The sequence below is a fragment of the Ananas comosus genome, linkage group 19, assembly GCF_001540865.1.
Source record: "Ananas comosus cultivar F153 linkage group 19, ASM154086v1, whole genome shotgun sequence".
Lineage (NCBI taxonomy): Eukaryota > Viridiplantae > Streptophyta > Magnoliopsida > Poales > Bromeliaceae > Ananas > Ananas comosus.
In genome coordinates, this window is record NC_033639.1 from 9,206,450 (window position 1) to 9,221,759 (window position 15,310).

General features: G+C 36.7%; 3 protein-coding genes across 7 annotated transcripts; all 3 read left to right on the forward strand.

Moving 5' to 3' along the window:
* On the forward strand, nucleotides 1,129-3,672 carry LOC109725207. The gene is made up of 3 exons (XM_020254309.1): nucleotides 1,129-1,634; nucleotides 2,656-2,757; nucleotides 3,213-3,672. The coding sequence occupies exons 1-2, from the start codon at nucleotides 1,205-1,207 to the stop codon at nucleotides 2,724-2,726; spliced, it is 501 nt and encodes a 166-aa protein (XP_020109898.1). The 5' UTR covers nucleotides 1,129-1,204; the 3' UTR covers nucleotides 2,727-2,757; nucleotides 3,213-3,672.
* On the forward strand, nucleotides 4,578-11,215 carry LOC109725006 (mediator of RNA polymerase II transcription subunit 8). 3 transcript variants are annotated; one of them, XM_020254042.1, is made up of 12 exons: nucleotides 4,579-4,905; nucleotides 5,464-5,588; nucleotides 5,982-6,106; nucleotides 6,458-6,641; nucleotides 7,082-7,189; nucleotides 7,324-7,391; nucleotides 7,786-8,070; nucleotides 9,270-9,326; nucleotides 9,419-9,619; nucleotides 9,840-9,932; nucleotides 10,255-10,315; nucleotides 10,737-11,215. In XM_020254042.1, exons 1-12 carry the CDS (start codon nucleotides 4,673-4,675, stop codon nucleotides 10,910-10,912), a joined length of 1,716 nt encoding a protein of 571 aa, XP_020109631.1. In that variant the 5' UTR covers nucleotides 4,579-4,672; the 3' UTR covers nucleotides 10,913-11,215. The 3 variants fall into 3 exon arrangements, with proteins under 3 accessions (XP_020109634.1, XP_020109631.1, XP_020109633.1); XM_020254044.1 differs by lacking the exon at nucleotides 9,840-9,932 and adding an exon at nucleotides 9,973-10,029 and having other exon boundaries at nucleotides 4,580-4,905; nucleotides 10,737-10,912; XM_020254045.1 differs by lacking the exons at nucleotides 10,255-10,315; nucleotides 10,737-11,215 and having other exon boundaries at nucleotides 4,578-4,905; nucleotides 9,837-9,932.
* On the forward strand, nucleotides 11,893-14,861 carry LOC109725273 (diphthamide biosynthesis protein 3). 3 transcript variants are annotated; one of them, XM_020254395.1, is made up of 2 exons: nucleotides 11,893-12,201; nucleotides 14,447-14,861. In XM_020254395.1, exon 1 carries the CDS (start codon nucleotides 11,956-11,958, stop codon nucleotides 12,190-12,192), a length of 237 nt encoding a protein of 78 aa, XP_020109984.1. In that variant the 5' UTR covers nucleotides 11,893-11,955; the 3' UTR covers nucleotides 12,193-12,201; nucleotides 14,447-14,861. The 3 variants fall into 3 exon arrangements, with proteins under 3 accessions (XP_020109984.1, XP_020109983.1, XP_020109982.1); XM_020254394.1 differs by having other exon boundaries at nucleotides 14,460-14,861; XM_020254393.1 differs by having other exon boundaries at nucleotides 14,486-14,861.

Sequence of the window (15,310 nt, forward strand, 5' to 3'; positions counted from 1 at the left end):
TGCCTAGAGAACTGTGTAGGAGATAAACATGCTATCGTTTCAGGGTTTCAATAATTTTTGTTTGGACTTTTTCTAGTATGATTATAGCTCAGAAGTTTGATTTTTTTTTTCCTTTAAAGGTTTTGCTGTATATGCATTAATAGAACATCATATTTTATCTACGGACTAATTTTTCTTATTATGAGAAAAATGATTTATAGGCCGAATATGTTATTACATTTTAAATATTTGATCATATTTCTTATTTATCAAGCATAAAAATTTTTTGAATAAATCAAAAAATATATCAAATAAGATATTTATACATCTAAATAAAAACTTCGGTGAAGCAAACATAGAGAGTGGAAAAATTTTGTGAATCGTAAATTTTCTATCAAATAAACAACATATAAGTAGAAAAACTTTACTTTCACAAATATATCACAACTATAAAAAACAAACAGTAAATAAAAAATAATTTCTATCTAAATTTTAATTTAATTAAAATTTTATTTTGAAATGAACTGCACGACCGGTAGAACAAAAGGAGGACTAAATTGCATTGCCAGTCCCTCAACTGTTTGTTAGTTTTATTTTAGTCCTTGGTAGGATTTGAAAGGTAAGTGCTCAAACCGTGGAGACCTGGCAAACGGGCGGGTTGGGTAACCCGCGAGCCGGTCGTTGTACCCGCGGATTACTTGGGCATGGGTAAAATTTACCCGCAAATTTTTTGATAGCCAACATCTTTACTCATACACGCCCACAGGTGGGCGGGTGGGTACGCGGGTTACCCGCAATTTTTTTCTTTTTTTCTCTTATATTTTTAAATGCAAATATATATATAAGCTTTAAAAATATAACATAATTCATTATTTAAAATATCATAATATACAATAAAAATATTTAAAATCTTAAAACAAAAAAAATTCGCAATATAAAAGATGCGATAAGAAATTAGGATAAATAAATAAAAATATATATATTTTAATTAAAAAAGTATATTTTTTAATTAAAAAATAAATGTGCGGGTATCCGGGATACCCGCGGGTTATCCAAAATATCCATAGCTTAATGGGTACCCACCCGTTTTATCCGTAATTTTTTGGGTTTAAAAAGTTGATACACATACCCATACAACCACCCTTCGCTTGCGTTATCCAACGCATTACCTCTCCATTACCGTTCCCATCTCCTCTCTCTCTCTCTCTCTCTCTCTCTCTCTCTCATGGCTCGCCTCCTCTCGCAAACCCTAGTCCGCGACCCCGTCCACGCCCTCGCCCGCCTCCCCTCCGCCGCCTCCGTCCTCGTCGGCGGCCGCCGCGGCCGCTCGAGCCGCCCCGAGAAGGTGGAGCTCGTCGAGGTGGAGATAGAGGCTGAGTCGCCGGAGACGGAGCTCCTCGGCGCGCGGCGCCTCGAGGAGGCGATCCACCGCGTCCTCGCGCGGCGATCCGCCCCCGAGTGGCTCCCCTTCGTCCCCGGCGCCTCTTACTGGGTCCCGCCACCGCGGCCGCTGGGGCGGGGGCGGCGGAGGCGGGGCCGGGCCCTCGGCCTCGTCGAGATCGTTGGCGCCCACGTTTTTAGCCCCATGACGGAGGAGGAGGAGCTCTCCTTCACCACCGCGCGGGGATGGCCCTCGTCCGAGTACTTCGTGGAAGGTGAGATCCGAGATCGCGGTTAGGGTTTGTGATTTCGCGTAGTTGTGGCTTTGATCTGTGGTAAATTGCTCGGAATTGATGGAATTTAGTTGATTCGTGATTTGCTTGGGCTAAAAAGCGACACCTTTAAGATCCCCGGTGGTTTTTGGTCAATGTTACCCTGATGATCTATAATTTGGGGATATTTGCAATTGTCATTTTCTTAATTAATTAAGCTTTGAACATAATGTTATTTACTCAGATTTCCTGATCTATCATAGGCCTATGGCTTTTTCTTAGATTCTTTTTTTTTTATCTGTAAAAAGGGAAATAAGTTACTAATCAAGCTCCTGTTTTTGAAATCCTGGACTTTTGGTTTAGTCATATTGTAGAAAATTGAAATTTTAGTTGATTTTTTGGGCTTTTAAGTTAATCTTTTAAGCTTATTATTAAGATGTGAATGCAACTTTGTCAATTTGAAAGCAAATAAAATCTCCTCAGTCGCAGGCAAATTAGCTGATCAGTATATGTTGAAAATATTTGATATGTATGTTATTTGTGTGATTGATTAGTGGTCATTCACATATGGATTCGCTGATGATTACTTGATCTAACGTGGTTTATTGCATATTGTATACGCACAGAATTCTTAGATTTTGTTCATCTGAGGTTAGATAGTTACTATTGTTTCAGTTGAAACTTGAAACCTCATTTATAAGAACTGCACCTACTGTGAAACTAGGGAGTCTGGCAATAATCTATGTTCGTATTCATGTATACGTGTGCAATTTGTTGTATGTACATATGTATTCAAATTGTACGTATTTCAGTAAGATGACAATCCATGAGTAAATGTCAAATTGCTTTCGTTGGTTGTTATCTCGATATTAATCCTCTAAAACGTAGTGCTAAAACTTCAACAAATACATGATTCGTGTAGTAGGACAGATGTGTTCGAGCTTCATCTTATAAGAGGATGGAGAATCTAGATTTGAGAAATACCCTTCCTCTCATTTGATTGGTAAACTTCATTGATTAACAGGTGTGTCTCCACATACAGTGAAGAGCAGGCCAGAAGTTGTCACAATTCTAAGCGATGATGAAGAAAGTTGAGTGCTTTTCCAGCGGAACAATGGAACATGGAGTGAGTTATTTCCGACCCCTTCTGTATGACGAACTTTTATCTACTTGCTGCATTGTAATATCATATTTGACTTGGCCAGGGCCTTCTGCAAAAAAAAAGCTTCTTTCTTTTTCATTTGTATACTTGAAATACCTCACAAGCTCCGCATTGTAGCTACAAGCACGGAGCTTCAAATTGGAACTTTTGCTTTTAGAACCCGTAAGCTTATCTAACTCCTAACTTTGTGCTTGCCAAACGGGCGCTAGGCTTCTATTTCTCGGATAGAGAAGCTTCTCAAGAAGCTGAGTCAAACGAGCACTAAGAATGGACAAGATATTTAAAGATAGAATGATCAAGCATCCAAACAGCCTCCTTTTTTGCTTATCCATTTCCTTATAAAATTATTCCAGATTTAATCTATGCTTTGTGGACATCTTAAAATATGTGGAACTAAGCTGAAACTCTTCAATGCGCAGGCTCTTTCGCACGTGGATCGGAATGCTTACGTCGCTGTCCGGCTGGCGCAGTTTGTACATAAGAAGAAGGTTGATGTAGCTTAACTTTGCTATTAAGATCAAATGCTGCGATGTATCATCCGTTGTAATAACGATGAAAATTTATAAAATAACGAAGTTGTTATAATCGATTCAGGAGGGACTTAACGGCGGTAATGTTTCAGTTACAAACATAATTTTACAGAAGGGGTTGCATTTTATCGGTTCGTTGAAACCTGTGATTATGCACAAAGTTTGTAATAGTTTGCGAACACAGCAGCTTTCGCCTACATACATGGCTTCTGCTTTTCGTGTTGCGAAAACAGCTTAAGCTGCTGCGGAATTTTTTTTTTTATTTTTTTTCCTGTGATGATGATGTGAATTGTTGGTCCATTATATTCAAAAGCAAATGAGTAAAGATTTATGAGAATGGGACTCTTGATTACAGGGCATTCTGAGATGACTTCCCCAAATCTTTTATTGCTGATACTTTTTTTTTTTTTTAACCTTTTATTTTTTTGGTTTTTTTTAGATTGTATGATTTAGTTTAAGTAAATTAAAAATTTTATTATGTTTGTTAGGCAAATTTATTAAATTTAATAATTTAACCGCTTGATACCAAATAATACAAAATAATTAATAGTTAATTGTTAACAAAATGATCGAATTTAATAAAAAAATTTTGTTTTAATTAAAAAATTAAAGAATTAAAAAGTATACTTGTGGGAGTTTACATACGTTTATACGAAAATATAAATTAATGCTACAAAGATCTTATTTGGACTATTAAATATTTTGTTCGATAAAAATTTTTTAAATTGTTTAAAAAATTTATAGTATTTGATAAATGAATATTATAATTAAAAGTTTAGAATGAAACATCATATTAGTAATCAGATTTTTAAGTTAATTATTTAAAAACTAAGGTAAATAATCNATTTTCTATCAAAATTTCACGTGATTTGGATATTTCTACACCGTTAAACTTGCAAACGGCTCACTACGGCCATTGAAATTTGTTGATTTTGAGCTCATTCGATCACTAGGCAAATGATATCGAAAAATAATAAAATTTATTTTCTAGGTACTCCAAATACTCTAGATCAAGTTTAACGGAGCCGATCGACGATTCGAAAGTCGCAACACCGAAAACGAGTTGGAAGCACGGAAGGCTCCGTGCTTCCGATAGCATAGTAGCCTCACTCTATATATATATATATATATATAAAGCACTCTAAACGCTGTAAAATTTTTTCAATGTAGTTGGACTGTTGGACTCTAGTTCATTCCGACCCGATCCACTTCAAGCCCGATCCATTCCCACCTCTCTTCTTCCCCGATTCTCTCCACCAGGGACGAGGCCGAGCCAACACATTCCCCTCTCTCTCTCTCTCTCTCTCTCTCTCTCTCTGTTACTACCTCTCAAACCGAGGGGTGGGGCGATGGAGATGGGAGGAGGGGCGGCGCCGCCCCAGGGGCAGCAGCAGCCGCCGCCCGGAGCGGCGGCGGAGGCGGCGGCGGCGCCGCGGCCGGCGGCGGAGCGGCTGAACGCGGCGGTGGTGCAGCAGCTGAACCTGGAGTCGGTGAAGACGCGCGCCCTCGGCCTCGACAAGGCCATCTCCCGCATCCTCGGGGACTTCGACGCCTACGCCCGCGCCAACTCCTCCCCCAAATGGTACTACCCTCTCCACAAAACCCCACCCCAGCCCCCACAAAACCCTAAATTTAGTTCCTCAGCCCTAGATTTTCTTCCTTGTTTTCGTAGATGTTGGAAGTTTTTGCTAAGCGTGATCGGATAAAGAAGAATTTTTTGGGGGCATGTTCTAGTCCTAGCTTGTCTCTTCCTGCAAAAATTTGCTCATCGTGGATTTATCCTGCAAAAAAATTGTTTAGTTGTCGAATGTATCCCTTCGAAGTCTCAAAGTGCTGTAGATTTGTCTGGGCTAGTTGAACTCCTAATTTCGTAGCTTGAAAAAAAAAAATTATTTTTTAAGATATTTATAGGCACTCGGATTTAGCATTCATGTAGAATGGTACAGGGATGAAATAGAGAAATTAGAAATGAAAAGAAAAGGCGGTAAAAGTATGTCGAAAGAATGGCTTATACTTAGTTCATATTCGGTTCTCATAATTAAAGTTTTTAGGGGGTAAATCTGCAATTTCACTGCTGTGCAAGGATCTAAAGATGATTTTCCCTTGCCTGTCAATGATATTCTGGGGCTTTCTATTGCAGGCAAGACGTAATCGGACAGTTTTCCATGGTAAGCATGGAGCTCTTCAACATTGTGGAAGACATCAAGAAAGTTTCCAAGGCGTTCGCCGTGTATCCGAGAAATGTTAGTGCGGAAAATGCCGCAAGTATGCTGTTATACCAATCTCTGTTCTCTATGTTATAAACTGGGGCAAATTTATTTCTTCTTTGTATGCAAATTTATACTCTTTAGTGCTTCTGCAGATTTATGTAAATAATTTTGCTTGCAAAACAGTTCTCGATATTTTGGTGCCAAAAGTGTAATGCATGCATGTTTATCAGTTTATGGAAGGTCACGGCTCATTGTAGGTGCGAGTGGCAAAGGAGGATTCATATGACTAATCCCATATAATTGCTTTTGAGGATTCATTTGTTTAACCCACTTTGTGTGTGATACGAAACCTGAACCGAGTTAGGCTACATACATTTTGCATTTCCAATGCCTAACTTTTGATTTTTCTTATCCAACATTTTCTGATTTATGGGTTCAATTATTGCAGTACTGCCTGTAATGCTGTCATCAAAGTTATTGCCGGAGATGGAAGCAGAGGATAATACGAAGAGGGAGCAATTGTTATACGGAATAACAAATCTCCCCATACATACACAAATTGAGAAGTTAAAGGTAATTTGCTTCTAGGGCCTGCTTGGAGGTATTTGGTGATAACTTGTATGGCATGAAGTTTTCATTTTTGTGATTGCAACCTAGGAATTTGATTTTAGTTCATTGCAAGGTCCTTGTAATGATGAACTCAGGATAATTAATTCTACGTACGTGGTGAGTAATCATATTTTAATCATATTTTGAGAAAAATGAATTAGAAATTGTTTATAATATACAGTTGTAGACGACTTGTCATACTCCTTATCAACCAATTACCACGTGCCCCTTGAGTGAACAAATGAGATATGTTGAATAAGATGCTCATTTAATTTTCATCTTCAAAGTGTGATAATAACATTTGGAGTTTCTCAGGCTAGAATTGATATGATCGGATCAGCCTGTGAAGCTGCTGAGAAAGTCATTGCTGATTGTCGCAAAGCTTACGGATTAGCTTCACGTCAAGGACCATCCCTTGTGCCAACCCTCGATAAGGTGCAAGCTGCAAAAATTCAAGAACAAGAGAACCTACTTAGAGCTGCAGTAAATTTTGGCGAAGGTGTTGTTGCTTTTTATATATCTTTCTCTCAAAATTGTCTGGAATTTCTATGAAATTTTTTTAGAGATATTCATACAGAAATATCTATTCGTGTGCATATCCCACCGAGAGCAAAATTTTCTTATGCGCCCTTCAAGAAACAAATTTCATACATTTATTTTCTTGTGCTACAAAAATACCTTCTTCAAATAACTTATTTAGGTATAAAAATTAACTTCTACATATAAATTGGATGACTACCTAACTTGAGATAAGTGGCAATATGTAAAAATTCAAATTTACATGGGTATATGTGTAATAGATGATTTTTCGAGGATACTTATGTAGTTATGTAAAACACCTTTATTGTTTGTTTTTAAAGAATATGTGATATGCCTGTATTTTATGCACTACGTATGACTTATTGGTCCTTAATTAATTAAGAAAGATTTGATTTCCAGGATTACGGATGCCTGGAGATCAAAGGCAGCTGCCGTCTTCTCTTCCTAGTCATTTAGTGGATGTGCTCTCCTTTGGAGATAATACACAAAATTTTGGGGATAATTCTGGTAAATTGCATATGCTAGTTATGCACTGATCTATTCCTTTTCTTGGTTATATTTTGTATGAAGTTATTTAAGATATTTGATGAATCTATTTTACTTAATTCAGTTTTGTTCGAACTAATAGTTCTTCTGTCCAGGTGTCTACTCAAAAAATACTCCTGCATTTACATCTAATGCTGTGAACAACCAGGGAACTCCAATTCAGGTTTTATTTATCACGTATCTAGCTTTTTGTTTGGAAATACAAGAGAACAGATGTTTGATGTTTGTTAGGAAATTTATTTCTCAGAGAATTTTGAAGTAACAACCTGTAAGATGATATTCACACCTGCAGAACTAACAGTTAATTACTGCAGAACTATTAGTTAATTATGTATGACAGTCTCAAGGAATTCATTGGCTAAATGTAGCTAAAAGAATAAGTTACATTTGACGCTACCAACTGACTATTCAATACTCATTCTATTCTACAACAGAGCTTATACCTTTTTCAACATTGTCTTTTGTAGATAAATATGGTCTTTTCTTTATTCCCAGTAAAACATTAGGAAGAGTTTAGGCTGACTGTGTATTACTTTGTTACTTGATTCTACGTGTAGGCTCCCGGAGCACAACAAATTGGGAGATCAGCTCCATCACCTTCGGGTGTATCAGGAACTGGTAATTTTGATAATGCATCTACACCTCCAATGCCATACGCTAATTCCCCTCGATCTAGCACGAATATGATGAACACCCCGTCACCACAGCAGCAGCTCCAACAGCAGCTCCAACAGCAGCAACAGCAGAGGCAGAAAATGATGCAAGTGCCTTCTCAGCACCAGCAGCAACTTCATTCGCAACAGCAGTTGAGGCCATCTTCAACTCCTGGGGTTTTGGGACAGGTAAGACTATTAATTTGAGATGTCTCTGCCAAATTATCTATTTACATATGTATAGACATTTAAAATCCAAATTTTCATATAGACCCTTAATTGGTAAATATCTTACATACAAACTCTTGTTCTTACAAAAATGCCCGTCTTTGTGAAAGTTTCCTAATATGAAACCAATACTCTATCTCCATCTCCATCTTCACTTGATAAATGGATGTTTTAGCAAGAAACTGAACTTGAGGGTTATATATAAATATCTGACCTTTAAGGATATATATGTATTGGTTGATTTTGCCCAAAGATATCTATGTATGTACATTTTTTTTTTCTTGATTGGATCTTGCATATTTGGAGACAACTATGTGTTTAATTTAAACGTTGTGAACATTTATGTTGTGCACCAGGAACAGCTGTATACTTTTCTTGCTACTTCAAGATTCAGTTCTGATGAATAGTGTAGATTGCGAAAACTTGTTCACTTTCTAAATCAGTTTCCATTTTTCAAAGCTATAGAGATGGCAAAAGGCTAGTGCTAGATGCATCATGCTAAAGTAACTGCGTCTACTGAAAGGGAGTTGAAAAGTTCGTGATATTAAATATTACATACTTGCACAGTTGGAGGGTATACTAAAACTTTTATGACTTATCTTAATATTCTCTTTGCTCTTATATAGCATCGGAATAGCAGTATTTGATGATCAAAAGATTTAACACATTATTAAAGACCATAGCAGGAAGCGAAGGGAAATTATTTAGCAGACATCAAGTGATTATGCGTATCATCTGGAGGGTAGATTCATAATTCTCTGTGATCTTTTAAGATACTTTGCTCTTCTTTCTTTACACTAAAGAAGAGGAAACCATTGAAAATGCAGCTCCTGGACATTATTGTGACCTTGCACTCTAGTTGGAAACGTTTTTATTTTTCTAATTCTGACTGAGAAGAGTGGCTTAGACCGTCTCTTCAGTAGCATTTATTTTTTAATTTCTACAGTTTTTACTTCCCAAATTTTGAAATTCTATCTCATTTGCTGTTGTTTTAGATGGAAATACTTAAAAATCATTCTGTTTTCTACTCTTGCAACTATTTATTGTATTATTTGTATTTTGTACTATTTCTTTGGAGATTATTTATCTGTAATATTTTTAGTATCCACCAATATCCTTAGCAACAATTTGGTGTTGTATGATTTATATATTCTTTGCAGAGTACAATGTCTCAGCTGCATGATCTACAGGGTCAGGCTCAACAAAAGTTGCAGCAGGCAATTATGCAAAACCCAATTGTTTTCCCTTGTCAGTGCTCTTGATTTGATTGCATTCTTGTCCTCAATTAAAGACTGATTTTTCTCTGCAGCTCCCTGGACAGCACCAGATGCAATACTCCCAGTCACTATCACAACATTTCCAAAATAGACAGATGCAATCTATGCAGCAGAACATGGCACAAAACCAACTCAACCAAGGAAGCCAACTAAGGAGCCATTTGAGCCAGTTCACTGGAGCTGGTAACAATGCTTTGTTAAATGCCGCCCAGGCATCACCTAACTCTCAAATGGTAAGTTTGTTTCTTTCCTGATTGGATTATTGCAGCCTAAATTAGCTGCAATTTTTCTTTCAATCTATTCGAGTTTATTTTTTGGACTTCTTGCAGCAGATAAGAAAGTTAGCGTGTCACCATAACCTCTACTAGTTATCTCCACTCACCTTCTATGTGGTTAAATGCTGAAACTCACTTTGTTGATATTATAATAGTGACTTTTGACTTTTGTTAGTAGTCCAGCTTTACCTTCAAGAAAAGCAAACCACTTACTAGTTTGAGGGCTATGGATATTCTGATGTACATAGCAGACAAAGTAATGCAGAACTTGGTAAGAATATGTATGTTCTTATATTCTTTCTCTATTTCAGATTTCAAACATCTCAACCGCAATGCAATCACAATCATTTTTGCCACGAATGCAGCAGGTCAGTGTTTGGCAAAGAGTTCCATTTTTCTTTTTCTCCCCCTCCCCCCCGCCCCCCAAGAAAAAAAAAAAAATTGCTGATTGAGAAGTATTAGGTGTTAGCAAGACAATGTTTTTTCCTCTTTTTTTTGTGCTGATTTCTGACTACCAGTTAAGTATGTTACGTAATTTCATGGGTTTTTTTTTTGGTGTCGTGTATGACTTACTTTTTCTTCTTTTGGATCAGTTTGGGTTAAATGGTGGACATCCTCAAAGGAATCATGCTTCCCAAATGCTAAATGATCAGAGTATGTGATTCAACCTTTTCCTTCTCTAAACTATAAAATAGTAATATTGAAATTGGATTATGTGACTGAGAATAGTATTTGCAGTTGAATGATTTTATGGTGTGAGGACTAGTTGGAATAGTGTTGTATGTTTCATTCCTTTTCTCTGTAATAAGAGAAGTTATGAGTAGTTGGACTGGTCATTAGTGACATTTGCCCAAAAACTCGGAAAGGGCATATCTTCTTTCTGATCCTTAAATTTCGTTACCGGTATTGTTACGTTCTGACAATCTGTATTGATACTGAAGATGTTGTTACTGTGCAATCATAATTACGCTACTCGAATCCGTCTTAGATTTTGCTGTGTTCATTTGTTCATACTAGTCATCGATGTTGCGACTAAAATAGCTTCTTTTTTTTTTTGTCCCCCCTCCCAAACTAGTGTTCGGTATGGGGGCCTCAAACCCTTCCAGCATGGTGGGAATGCAACAACAGCAACAAAGCGTATTTGGAAACATGCAGACGAATGTTCAAAATCTCCAACCTGGTATGGTAACCCTTCCAAACCCGACACAAAACCCCAATTTCCCACAACAGAGGCAGCAGAATCAGCAGTAATCCACAAACCTTCCTTGAGCCATTAAGCTTCTTACAGTAAAACCCAACAAGATGTGGTGAGTTAAAGATCGACTGCTTCATATGGCAAGTGTGATTAGAGCCACGGAGGGGCTGTTTGTGTAAATTTTTCGGTCCCTTGTATAAAATCGGAGTGGGATAATAATACCACCATGTACTTGGGATTTAAGATTCGGAAGGAGAGAGAGCGAATCAACGTTTCGGGTTTCTGTATGTACCTAACAATCCTAGTTATTCTAATTTGGTGATGAGAATGAATGTGAATTTTTCGTAGTGTGCACTGCATACCTTTTGCTGTTGTTTATCTTGAATTTCTTTTCTTGTGTGTTTCTCCTCTTTAGCTCTATATTTGTTTAACATTTTGGTCTTCTTATGTTCTTAGTCCAACTTTGCAAGAAAACTAATTTGGTTTTGTTAAAGTTCTACCATATTTTTGTAATTCAAACTAAAAGGATTGAAGCCTACAAAAAAATCCCATTACATCTTACAGTTGTAGAATATAAGAGCATGTTCGTGTACTTAACTGTCTCCTAGTTTGCTATATAAGAAAAATTTGCAGGAATTCGAATGATGGAATAGAATAATTTCTTTCCCTTTGTATAAATCAAAAAGCTAAAGCTACGGTTACAATAGCTAGCCTCGTGTGATGATTGGAAAATTTTTGTTTCATCTAAAAATAAAATTTATAAAAAGTACTTATATGCTTTTTTAAAACTTAAAAAAATATGGAGGAGAGAACAAAAAAAAATAACAGCTAATATTAGTGTTAATGATAAAAATAACAAAAACTAATACATATGTGACACTATGTTCAATAATAAAGGATCTTAGAACTTACTATGAGTCCAAATTTGCACCTAAAGACCCTTAACGGGTACCGGATCCAACCCGATCCGATAGTTACCTACACCGCCTTTTCTTTTCCCCCTATAAATATACCCTCGAACCCAAGGGTTTTTGTTTCCCCGCTCCCCTACTCCCGTTCTCTTGTCGTTCTCGTGTCGCATCTCGATCTAGGGTTTGAGATGTCGTACGACGAGGTGGAGATCGAGGACATGGAGTGGAGCGAGGAGCTCAAGGCGTACACCTACCCCTGCCCCTGTGGTGACCTCTTCCAGATCACCATGGACGACCTCCGCGCCGGGGAGGAGATCGCCCGGTGCCCCTCTTGCTCCCTCTTCATCACCGTCGTCTACAACCCCGAGGACTTCGCGGATAAGCCCCAGAAGAAGACGAATCCTCAGCCAATCGCCGTCGCCTGAGGCGATCAGGTCAGTTAGGGTTTTGATCTTGCGTCGTCAGGGTTTTGATCTTGTGTAGTTAGGGTTTTGATCTTGTGTGATTGAAAGTAGGGGGATCCTGATTTTTTCTAGCGGTCAGCTAGGGTTCGTGTTAAGTTTGATTGCTTTGTGTTCGTTTTGTTTTCTAATTCTTGGTATGGATGGCCGTTTCAATTGATGTTTAGATAATAGCCTCTTTTTTATTTAACCCCCTAAGCAAGATTAGGGAAATACAAATTGATGTAGCGGTGGACGATAATGGCCCAATCAAATCTTTGGTGGGTGGTTTTGAGTAATACATCTGGATTTGTTACAATTTGTTAGAATTGTCATGGCATCATGCTATCGCTGGTTGCACTTTCGTAGTTTTTTAGTAGTTATGCTTGTGTTTTACTTTAGCTCGTGATTAATATTTATCGTTTTGATCTTGTGTGGTTAGGGTTTTAATCTTGTGTCCTTAGAAATAACCGATCATGATTCCAGCATACGGATTCTTGGAATGGGTGAGGGTGTCTTAATTGATGTGAATAAGATTATAGAAGGTTCTCCATCATTATCTGCCTAATTTAGAAAATAGTCTTTGTTATAATCAAGATTAGGGAAATATATAATTGATTTAGAAGTAGAAAATAATGGCCTCATGAAATCTTGGGTGATTGAATTGAGTACATGCAAATTAGTTACAATTTACATGTTGTCGTGCAACAAGTTCCTATTCATCCTATTGTAGCTGTCGATATGGTCATCCATTAGATTTTACATATGTTCATAGATCACGGCCAGTTATGCTGATAGGTTATCACTAGTGTTCCGCAGCATCAGCTGATGCTTATGGGTGAATAATATGAATTGCCAGATGAAAATATGGCCAGTTATTTTATGCCCTACAGCGGCGACCCCTCTCCTTTTCTGGGTATTGTTAAATTCAATCTAATTTGGAGTTGGGGTTCTTTCGTGGATTGTTATTTATTTTCCTTATCTGCTGATTATCCTGCATTTGTCTAGTATAGAGTTTGATATTATATTCGGTTCTGGGTGCATATCATGTTTAGTGGTCTGCAGTGAATAAGATCTTCTGTTACTCCACATGAACTATACTTTATAAATGCATAAAGTGGCATATTCTTTACTCTATTTTCATAGGCAAACCAACAATCTGAATTCCATAGACATACATCTTTCCAACTTTTCTGTTTCTCCAAGGAAATTCATTTGGAATGCAAAGTTGAAGTACATTTATCTGAATCAGCATCTCGTAAGCACTCTTCTTTTTTTTTTTTCACTCGTCATATATATATATATATATATATAGAGAGAGAGAGAGAGAGAGAGAGAGAGAGAGAGAGAGAGAGAGAGAGAGAATTCAGCTGGTATACTATCAGTAGCACGAAAGCCTCCGTGCTACCAAGTTATTTTCGACATTGCGGTTTCCAAATCAACGATCAACTCCGTTAGACTTGATCTACACTATTGAAAGTATTTAAAAACTAAATCTTATAATTTTTCGATATCATTTACATATCAAACGAGTAGTCTAAAAATGAACAGCTGAAAATAAAAATATCATAAAAAATGATGATAAAAGACTTGAATTTAAGATTAGAAGTACTGATCTTATTTTAAAAGTGAAAAAAAATATCTATAAAAATTTTATCAGATTTGAATTGTTTTATACCGTTAAATTGACAAACGCATCACATCGATCATTAAAATTGTCAATTTTGAGACATTTTGATCACTAGCCAAATGATATTGAAAAATTATGAAATTTAGTTTCCAAATGCTTTTAATAGTGTAGATCAAGTCTAACAGAGCCGATCGTTGATTTGGAAGCCGCATCATTGAAAACTACTTGCTAACACGGAGGCCTCCGTGTTATCGATAGTATACTAGCCTAGCGCTCTCTCGCTCTCTCTCTCTCTCTCTCTCTCTCTCTCTCTCTCTCTCTATATATATATATATATATATATATATATGTGTGTGTGTGTGTGTGTGTTCTTCTTAGTGATATAAATATTTGATGCCCCACTTTATTTATGCTTGTAGAGGATAGAAAGATTCTTTATTGTAGGAAGGAGGTAATCTGTGATGCTACTTAGCGGAGGCCAAAATATTTTCCCTGATAGGTCTAAAATATTAGTAGTATTGCAACAAGTCTTCTATAGTTCCTGGAGTGCTAGACTTGCATGTTGTTGATGGGTCGGCAGACATAATGATACGACCGACTATTCATTAGTTTGTGTATGCAGTCTAAATTGCTGTATGGGTTTGCCAGCACGTTGGAAGGAGATTCTTCGTCCGGCGGACACACAACATTTTGAAGTATTTAATCTCAAATCCATCGCATTCTTTCTAGCTCATTGCTTTCCGAGGTAAGTGATGATTTGAGCGGAGGGTTGAAATCAATTTTTGCTTCGTTGGAGATACGGCAATGGCGATCTCTACAATGGTTCTCGACTTGGCCTATGAGATCTGAATACTTGGTACGTCTATTGTTGTCTCTACCTGTTTCTTTTTATTATTTTTATTATAGAGAGGATTGTATAAAAGAGAAGGGAGGGTTATTGGATATGTGTACCTAATCGGCTATTTCTACACTTGGAACGCAGTTTCTCGGCAGTTTATTTTTTAAAAAATTTTCTTTTTTATAACATTCAAATTTGATAGGAGTAAACTAAGGGTTAAGGTGTCGTGGCCGTGCCAGGACATAGTAGTAGATTTTTAACATATATAATATAAAATTAAATTTTGAAATTTTTTTAAAATAATTATAAATATTAGTTATGTATAGTTTACTACCTATAACAATTAATATAGTGGTAGATTTTTTAGATGTGTATATAAAATAAAATATGACTATGACTTACAGGAAATGAAAAGTAAAAATTGATTAACTTTAAATTTTTTTTTCAATTCTATTTTTATTCGAACTTACAAAAATTATAAAATATAAAATTAGAAAAAAATTATTTTTTAAATTTTTTATAGAATTTGTATGATTCATCAATATGACGAGAGATTTCATGATGACTAGGTTAAATAGAATTGAAAAAAAAATTTAAAGTTAATCAATTTTTACTTTTCATTTCCTGTAAGTCAT